The 10,216-nt window shown below is 45.5% G+C and overlaps 1 protein-coding gene across 5 annotated transcripts in view; it reads left to right on the plus strand.

Moving 5' to 3' along the window:
• Positions 1-10,216, plus strand: part of LOC106745129 (protein groucho-like) — an 87,404-nt gene that overhangs the window by 50,909 nt on the left and 26,279 nt on the right. For 4 of the 5 annotated variants that reach the window (XM_014620420.1, XM_014620419.1, XM_014620422.1 and 1 more), the window contains 4 exons: positions 1,112-1,174; positions 1,266-1,340; positions 1,547-1,579; positions 3,004-3,363. In XM_014620420.1, the coding sequence (XP_014475906.1) occupies positions 1,112-1,174; positions 1,266-1,340; positions 1,547-1,579; positions 3,004-3,363 (531 nt within the window). Of the gene's footprint in view, positions 1-1,111; positions 1,175-1,252; positions 1,341-1,546; positions 1,580-3,003; positions 3,364-10,216 lie in introns of those variants that run through there. The other variant, XM_014620423.1, reaches the window with a different exon arrangement.

Below are 10,216 nucleotides of genomic sequence, written 5' to 3' on the forward strand. Positions count from 1 at the left end.
TATTATCCAGAATAGGTCACTGTAGTCATTTCTTTCCTGAGCTGCCGTTAAATTTGAAGAATATAGGCGTTCTATATATATTTTTGCCGTCTTAATAAAACTGCTCTGAAAGCGTACTTGTATAATTTATTGATTTTTCTTTATTATAAAATTTCAAACCGTATTATAAAAAGAACTCGCTACCTGTTAAGTTATCCAAAAATAAGTCTGGGAAGAATAAATGTGTTATTTTATTGCTTAAATAGTCTTGGTTATTCTTAAAATTTAATGAAAATGTCACTTTCAATTACTATTTTAATAAGAGATCATTTTTTGTCACTTTTTCTGCAAAGCAACAGTCGCTATTTCACTTTTTTTATTTTGGCAACTGGATGGCAGCGCTGTGTTATTCAAGAATAATTGTAATTCATCAATTGAGAGGAAAAAAATATTGGACAGTAAAAACGATATTTTTAAACTAAGAATTGTATCAGTTTGAAAATATCGTTTTATCCGATACTTTTTTTCTCAATTCACGAAAATTATTTTTGAATAGCAAAAATATGACATTTTTAGTAGAATTACAGAATTTATTTATGTAAGCAAGTTTTCGTATAGAATTATATATTTTTGCTTATATATAAGAATATGAGTCGTAAATTGATAGTCTACCTACTAACTGAGAAGTAAAACTACTTGGGATCCCAATCAAGACGTAACATTTTTCCTACAATTATTGTGCACAAATGTTGCGCAAAATCTGAACTCATTTACTGAACAAAAACAGAACAATAAATGGACAAAAAACTGGATTCACTTGATTAATAAGCGAGCCTGCTGTTCATGAAGTGAGCAACTTTATCCTAGAAATATCCCTGAATAAAACTATCAAGTTCTTGTCCATTTCCTACGCGGTATTGTTACAATTAATGAGAATGCATTAATATTAGACACTAACCGGGATAGGTGTCTAGGGAAACTGCGTACATTCCTACCGGGGGAATTTTTTTTCCGCATGAGGGTTCGTATTTCTCATCCCGAGACGATCGACGAGACGAATTGCCGGGATCGTCGCTCGGAGACCAGCGCGCGAGACTTGCTCTTGATCGAATCGCCCGTTGTGTGTTCGCAGACGGAGATCGCCAAGAGGCTGAACGCGATCATCGCTCAAGTGATGCCGTTTCTGGCGCAAGAGGTGAGTCTTTGACTTTCTGTTTGGCACGCGTGCCGTGCAGTCTCACGATCGAGTGTGACGACGACGCGATAATCATAGCGTGGCATTGCAGCATCAGCAGCAGGTGGCCAACGCCGTGGAGAGGGCGAAGCAAGTCACCATGTCCGAGCTGAACGCCATTATCGGAGTAAGTAGCGCTCTTAGTCATTAACCTTTCTCCTCCGCTCCTCTGTGTCGATCGGTCTTAACGATCGAAAGATCGCGCCATGCGCATTTGTCTCGAAGGCATTTCTCGCGAACTATCGGCAGATAGTTGACCGCGTATGATTGAATCATCCGGTTATCCTAGCGACGGTTATGTTTTGACGACACGCTTTTTTCTGATTCTTGCAGCAGCAACAGCAGCAAGGTCTCCAGCAGCTATTGGTGAGTGTGCCTCGTATCGTCGCGTTCGATACGCGAGACGCAATGCACTCATTTCCATGCTCGTAAAATTCGTGCTTGTTAATCCGTAACCGTGAATAGCAAATACGATTTTAACGCACATTGTCGACCGGTTATCTGGGTCATCTCACGCCTCGACAATGGTTTATGGAAATAAAGGACAATCGAAAGCAAGGATTGAGCAAGACTGGAAACAGCTGGTCATATAATTTATGTTAACTTACGAAAAACAGCGGCAATAACAGCAAAGCCTGAACCGGTCGGCAACGTTTTAACGACAAATAAATTATTTTCTTATTCCTCCGACATTTCGATTCGCGGAATAGCGACGTTTTTCGACGAGAATAAAACCTTTCCGTGTGATCGACACGTTGAAAGTGCCGCGGTTCGTCGGCACTGACGCGTCTCATAGTGATTCGCGGGTAGGCATAATTAATCGCGCCTGATAAATTAGATGCACGGTCAACGGTGATCAAACGAAACGAGGCGAAATATGCACGCAATAATTATTGTGTTTACGCGTGAATTATTTATCGTATCTGCGGCTATTCAATTTTTAATTAAGGTAGTTGGTCCGGATTTTCAGCGGCGATATTAAAGGACCGACCCCTACATAAGTATATTATTTACTGAGAAAAATACTTTCCCGTAACTTTATTGAATTATCTAAATAATAAATGTGTTCATTTTGAGCATGAAATTAAGACAATTATACATCCAGTATTACGTACGTGGAGATATTATTTATCTTTTATTTTTCTTATTAATGCTTTATTTATATGCCCGAACTATCAGAGGTGAACTATTAGAGGTGCACACATAATAGAGAGTGGTATATAAATATTTAAACACATATATACATATATCGTCGGGTGTTACTATTAATTGTAAATTTCCTATGACTATATTTTCAAAACTAAATGGCTAATAATTCTGAAATTTTCGCATAATATTTCCACATGAGTCTTTAATATCACAGTGGTTTTCATAAAAATTGGAAATGTAGGTTTACAAGAAATTCAAAGATAGAAGTTAAAAATAGGGCTTTAAGGAACACGTATAAAAAAAGTATCATATTTAGTTGCGAGCAGTATTTCCATCAGTATTGAGCCAAAATTGCCAGGGTTTCCCGAGGAAATGGTTTGACGGACCAACTACTTTGAGTTTTCGAAGAATCGATGGAAACCAAGGCGTCGACGACGCGCCGTTTCGCGCCTCTGTTCGCTCGAAAACGTAAGCGGAAACCGTATCGACTTGTGACCTCGGGACGGGGGAACAAGCAGCCTCCTTCCAAGTTGGCGCGATTAAAAAGACACGGATTTTTACGGGCTCGGACGGCACGCTCGGTCGCGAAGTCGAAGGGGTTTTTAATTCTCCACCTCGTGTGTTCCTCTTCGGCACGGCAGCAACAGATCCATGCGCAGCAGCTGCCCCACGGCGCGGTGGTCGGCGGTCTTCCACCGGGCGGCCTGCTGGGCTTCGCAGGTGCGGCCGCGGCGGCCGCAGCCGCGGGTGTGCCGCCGCACTTGGCGCCGCCGCCGCATCCCGCAGCCGCGGCTGCGGTCCAGGCACAGGCGCAGGCGCTGCTGAAACCGGCGGACCTGCAACAGCACCGCGCGGCCGCGGAGACACCCGAGGACCGTAAGCCGATCGCCCTGCCGGACGAGAGGCTCGGCCGCTCGGTCTCGCCGCCTGAGAAATTTCGCAGCCGCACGCCCGACCTCGAGAGCGACCCCAAGAGGCGGAAGGAGGAGAAGCTAGGACACGTGAGTATCTATTGTACAGTATGCTCCCTCTGTGTGAGTAATGTAAGCGCGCCATCTCGACGACGGCCGTCGACTCGGTGCGAATCGATCGGCCGATCTCCGATCGCGTCTTTGCGCCCGTCCTCGCGAGATGTATCGGTAGCTTGCGATAGTTCATCGGGCTCTTAGCTCCTTTTTTGTGAACACGTTGAACACCGTAACGGTCATCGGCGACCGGCACGCGATACTATCTCGTTTTTTATTCGGTTACATATACTAATAATCTTAGTTAATAGAAATTCTCTAGTGTACGCAAGTGATAGTAAAAAAAAAAACAAACTATAAATGACAGATGCAAATTATAGTGATTATGAAAAATATAATGTATACAAACATAGAAAATATAATTAATAATTGCATTTGAGAAATCGATTATACAGTCAGCAGAGAGCCAATAGAGCTAAAATGAGCACGGCAAAGAATGTTTTGCTGGCTTAGCAAATTTCCCAGTTATTATGCGGACGGTGAAAAGATTTGTTACGCGAACAAAATAATTTTTCTGTTTTAGCGAAACGTTTAGTTGACGTAACCAAATTATTTTGCTGTCCAACAAATAGCAATTAATACTCTTAACAAATCTTGTTTCCGTCCCAATAAATCATTTTGCTGCTTCATAAATCTTTTTGTCGTCCGTATAGTAACTGAGAAATTTGCCGTGTCAGCAAAATACTTTTCCCCCTGAAAGGCGTCTCGAGTTACATTTAATTACCATATCTTTGGTAATTTTCATCAATTAAGCTTCCTTTGCACATTCAACGGAAATCAGCGTGTTGATAATAGCGACCTCTAACCAAACGGTCATATGCAAAGTACTCGTCTTCGTTGTTCACCAATGTTCCCTTCCTGGTCGTTAGTCTTTCGGGTGATTATCGGATCCGGCGAGTTTGCAAAATGACATCTCTCGCGATCATCGACGATCCGACGAACTTGCGCGAGCCCGCAATTAATAAATTGTCCGGATCCGATGGATCGTCGGTTCGTCTTTGGCGAGATTTCCATTGCCTCCTCTCTCTCTCTCTCTCTGTGCAGCGGTCGAAGTGCGCGATATCGATTGCGCTTCCGTTGCCGGTGGAGCTCCGTCGATTAAAATGGGATGTCCGCTGACTTTACATTATAACTTTGAGATCTAATCCGTCCGGTGTGTTTGTTCGATTCTCCCGTCCGTCCGGTAGATTCGAAATTGAGTTTTTACACACGCGGAGGAGCAATACGAAGTTAGGACGACGCGAAGTCGAGGAGCGGATAGAGGGACGGACGGACACCGCGCGCATAACCGAGAGGGAGAAAGTCCAGCCGACTTTTCCCTCGAATGAGATATCAAAAGGGACGGGTTCGGTGCTCGTCGATAGAGCAAGTGCGTGCTGTTGCATTGAATATTGCTCGTTGGCCAGTGCACACTTAACTCCGGGACTCGGCGGAAGAGTAACGCGTCACGACGGCGCGTTAGTCGAGAATTAAAATGCTAATTGCAGCGACGTCGAAAGCCGATAAAACGGCCGACACTCTCGGCCGCCAGCGGGGGCGGCGGCGGTGGGCGGAGGAGGAGGAAGAGGAGAATAAAGAGGCGCGCTCACTCGCTTGCTCGCGCCCAACCGCGCGTTATATCGCCGGAAAGTAAACGCAAGAGTAATATAAAAGGGCCGAGTTAGAATCGAGTTTGCCGATGAAAAAAAGGAGGAGCGAGGAAGGAGGAGGGGAGCGACGCTAACTTCCGCTTAATCGTCGAATCCGCTATAAAATGAGGAGAAAAAAAGGGAAAACAGAAAGGAGGAAAGACGGAAGGTGGTGGTGATGGTAGTGGTGGTAGCGGTTGGTGGTGGTGGGTATCCCCTCGATGGAGGAGTCTCGCGTGCCGTCTATCTCGGCTACTCCTCGAGCGAGCGAGCGAGCTTCTCTCGACGCGCGAACCAAATGCAATCATGCATCGCGGAAGTTTCCCCGAAATTGGATTACCCTCGTCCGTCGTGAGACAAAAAGGGGAAGGACGCGGGCGAAAAGAGGAAAAATGAGAAACAAGGAGAAAGAGAGAGAAAAAGGAAAAAGAGGATCAGCGAGATGCCGTCGTTCCGTCGGTCAGAAGTCGTAATCCGCGCGAAAGTTCTCGCGGGGTCACGCGGTCGTCGTCGTCGTCTATCAATCTATCTATCTATCTATCTATCTATCTCTATCTCTCTATTTATCTGTCCATCTATCTCTCTCGCGACGACGGTGTCCGCGAAAGCGCACATCCTCGTCCGGGATCACGACGCCGAGGCACGCAACAACCTCCTTAGGAGGAGGGACGTGAAGAGAATGCGCGGACAGGAGGATGGGCGATGTGGAGGTGGCAGGAGGTAGAAGAGGTAGAGGTGGAAGAGAATGAAGAGGAGGGCGTATAATTAAAAACCGTGAAAACAGGCGAACAGTTAGCTGGGTCGCCGTGCGCGCAACGACTAAATTGGATTATTTTTCTCAGCTGCTCCCTTGCCTCCTTTGAGCGTCTCGCTTAACTCCTCTTTGTCCTCCTCTCTCTCTCTCTCTCTCTCTTTCTCTCTCTCTCTCTTATCGTCTTGCCTTGCCTCCTTCTCTCCGTCTACTGCTCGATTTTTTTTTCCTTTTCCTTTCCTCTCCGTTTTCGCTTCGTACCGACTGGTGAAGCGTTCCCCTCGAGCGAATCCATCGGTCGCTTATGCATTTTTGATACCTACCGCTTTCTTTTTTCTCCCTCTCTCTCTCTCTCTCTCTCTCTCTCCCCCACCCTCTCGCGTCGTTGTACTCTCGGATCTGCATTAATTACTCATCTAATGGGTATTATAAAACTGTTAAGTAACGATGACTGTTCGCGTTGTATGTACGTGGCTGGAGAAAATCGCTCGCGAAATGTACGAAATAATAAAACGCTTTATCGGACTCTTTAATGTCGTCGGGAAATATCGAGGCGACAAAAGAATCGCCTTGCGACGTACTCTCTCTCTCTCTCTTTCTCCTCGGCCGCGTTCGACCACCGTGGAACGTAGTTATATCCCAGCGGTCGGTCATACGGCCACGTCGCTCGATGACTCCGGGGGGCGACTGTGTTAAAATTGCTTCTGACTCGGGCAAGCGTGTAGTTGTCGCGGCCAATTGTCGCTACCAAGCCGAGGAAGCGAGGAATCACGACGGGAGCACAGGATCTTCCTTCCAGCTCCGTCCCCCCGCGTTACCCTCGCCGACCACCCGCATTATCCTTCCTTCTTTCTCCGCGCACTAACGACACGTCGTTTACACGGGCAATCCCTTCGGCCCCAAGAGTCCGGGGAAGTTTGTTTGAAGTTGAAGCGCCGGCCAAACCCCGTCATCAACTCCATTTCGCCGTAGTCGCGTTCAAGTTATGGCGAGTGAAAGGCGATCTCGCCTAGTGTCGTTAACAGTTTCGTTTATAACTATTAGAACGAATACGGGGTATTCCCTCGCGCCGCAACTGCGTTTTGTTCATGATTACCGTAATTGACGAACGCTATATTTATCCACCAAATAAACACCGCGAGCCTCATAAAAAGTAAAAATACCCTTTTCAACGGAGGAATATCCGTAGACATTTTCCCCGGTTTTCCTACGCACAACACAGGCCCCGATTAGAATGCAAAAAATTGGCCCGAAATTGGTTATCCCATTACGATATTAATTGGTAATCCTATTTTTTTTCCCAAACATGAGGTGAATTCTCTTTTCCGCGACGCTGATTGGCTATGCAGTATAGTGTGCGATTGTTAACGTCAGAATCGAGCGATGGTTTGACCGAATGTCAGATTAGAAAGTTAATGAAGGAGGTTACATTTTTTCATATTACCACGCTTAATGGCGCACGCATAGCGTATGTGTATATCTTTAAAATATAAATACCTAAAGCGTTTCGTATATTTTATTCAATTTTAGTGTAAAATGGAAAGCAGAAAAAAATCGCTGGGAAAACATTAGGCACAACCAAATAGAACCTGTTTATGTTCTCCATCATTTCGAATCGAATAGGAAACATTATACTTCTAACCAGAATTTGCATAGATATTCCAACTAGAATCCATCATTACCTTGGGAAATCAGATTAGATCCCAATTAAATCCCAAGCAATTTTCTATGCGAGAACCCTGGTAGAAATTTCATGCATTTTTTGAGCAGTTACTTGTTTTTTAGGCAGTTTATTAAATTCTGCCTAATAACTGAGGAGCAAAACTATTCAGAATTTCAATTAAGATGTAACGCTTTTCCTGCAATTACCGTGCACAAGAGATGCGCAAAATCTCAACTCATTTACTGAACGAAAACAGAATAATAAATGGACAAAAAACTGTTAAATTGATTAACAAACAAGCCTGCTGCTCATGAAATGGGTCCTAGGAAGTATTTGAATAAAATTCGACCTTGTTCATTTCCTACACAATATTATTACAATTAACGAGAATACATTAACATTAGGCAGTAACTGAATGAGTGTTCAAGAAAACTGCATATATTTTTCTACCACGCCCGTTTCGCTTCTCGTAATGTTTTTCGCGACTTGTTGTCTCCTTCGTCCATCGATTCCCCATTTTTGTTCCTCACCGCCTTTTCGGGTCTCGTGTTTCTCTCTCTCTCTCTCTCTCTCTCGTATCAATCGCGGTGACCCTTCGGAACGACGAGAGTACTAGAGACTTCGAAAGCGTACTCGCGTGCTTATTGAGAAATCCGCCACTGTCGCCGACACGTGTCTCGGGTGCCGAGTGGCCGAGAACGCGGCCGCGTCGTCGCGTCCGGTCGTACGTAATTCACGGGAGCGGCTGCACGCGATGACGACGACGACGACGAAGAGAGAAAGAGAAACCGGCGCATCCGGAAATGAGTTCTCGTTCGTGTCCACGCTCCTCGGGTTCTTAGGTTTCTGCCGGTCGGAGCTTCGTGCTTACACGCTCACGTCTCGTGAGAGGATTAGTCGTAGCTCCGGCAGCACCATCATCACCACCACCATCAGCAGCACCGTCACTATCACCAGCATCTCCCGACCCCCTCGCTTCATCCCCGAGAAAGCATTAATCAAAGGAGCAGCAGCCGTGCGCCCTGTTACCGTCGCGACGAGAGCTACCGGTTTCCCGTGTGAGATCGCTGTATCGTGAGAGAGGAGTTTATTTCGTCTTGCGTCGAATCGTCGCCGCGAGGCGAAGCGAGCGCATGTAAACCCGAAGGCGCCCTTAACGTAACTCACGATCGTTCTGGATACTCCCAGAGTACCCGTGCGCGCGCAAGATCGCTGGCATCATCCTGAATCGAATTGTCAATCGAAGATCTACATCGAGATCCGCGCGTAGACCGATTCTGTTTCGAGTTCGTCGCGTTTTGAGAACGATGGATTCTCCTCCTCCCCCCCTCGCCCCTTTTTTCCTTTTTTATCGTGTAAGGGCGCGTTCACGTGATCGAGGAGCATGTAATCATGGTTTAAGAATAAGTCGAGCCGATACTTCCGATACTTCGGCGGGAGAACTCCTCGACTGGAGCGTGGCGATCCAATTTTCTCTCGCTGCGTAACTGTAACTACTCTCGGCGTGTAAACGGAGAGATGTCTGATTGTGTCTGGGTGTCTGATTGTGCCCCATTTCCACCTAATCGTCATCCCGGCATTGTCAGCGGTGTTACGTCGTTGCTATGACGGGGGGAGGGAACGAGCGGGAACGAGGGGAAGAGAAAGAGAGGCGAAAAGATTCCCGATAAAATCCTGGGATCTACCTCGCGCCCGCGGCGGTCTCGGTAACGCGACGGAGCATAGTGCTCGTTGTGAAATAACGTTTCAAAAGCGTGTCGGATGGCAAAGTGCATTTTTTATCCGGCCGGAATGAAATTGAAGACGGAAAATCTCAAACGTGTTAAATGACGAAATTGCAAAATTTTCACTCACACGACATCGCAGAGAGAGAGGGAGAAAGAGAGAGAAAGGAAGAGAGTGACGGGGAGGCGAATGAAAAGGGGGAAAGAACGTGTATCGAGTGAACGAGGTGTTGGTACAACTTAATTAATCGTTCAATCGAGAAGCTCGGATCAGCTATTAGATAACTTGAGATTTTTCGCCGTCGGGATTATCACGAATTTCATCAACTGACTCTAAAAGTAAATATCTTTTTTTATTGAGGTTCTTTTTTTATTGAGGTTTCCTCGAATTCCCCGGCACAAAAAAGAATTTGTCTGCAGTCTATGATAATTAAATAAGCTTTGGTGATTCTTACAGAGGATTTCAAAGGGAACTGAAATATCACATATTGGTTGTTTAAGAAATATTTTTTTTTTTTAATCAGTTTTTCCGCGAATCGCTCGTTGCAACATTTCGCAAACAGATCTCACGACCGTCGATATTCTCGCTTATACCTGCGAAGAGTCTCATTCATTTACCGAATTTCGCTCTTTGTGCTCTCACGGCAAATCAATCGAAATCCGCGCAGCATTAGGTGCGTTAATGAATGGGAGTCGCTAGATTCGAGGCGCAATCGATGCCGGGTGTTTACGAAGACGGTGGTCGAGGACGGCCGGTTTAACTTTGTCTCCTCGCTACGATCTGTAGAAACGTGCAGACACCGGCGCGTAGACGCGCGGTAGATTCATCTGGTGGGAATCCAGGCGGCGAAGCGAGGGTGGACGATGCGGACAGAGAAGAGGAGAGAAAGATAGAAGAAGGACAGTACGAGATAGATAGATAGATAGATAGATAGATATAGATATATAGATATATATATATATAGAATATATATATATATATACATCTATATATATATATATATATATATACATACGAACCATGCAATACACAATAATGTGGACACTATATAAATGCGTTACT

This window comes from Dinoponera quadriceps, unplaced genomic scaffold, assembly GCF_001313825.1.
Source record: "Dinoponera quadriceps isolate SergipeBrazil2010 unplaced genomic scaffold, ASM131382v1 scaffold1425, whole genome shotgun sequence".
Classification (NCBI taxonomy): domain Eukaryota; kingdom Metazoa; phylum Arthropoda; class Insecta; order Hymenoptera; family Formicidae; genus Dinoponera; species Dinoponera quadriceps.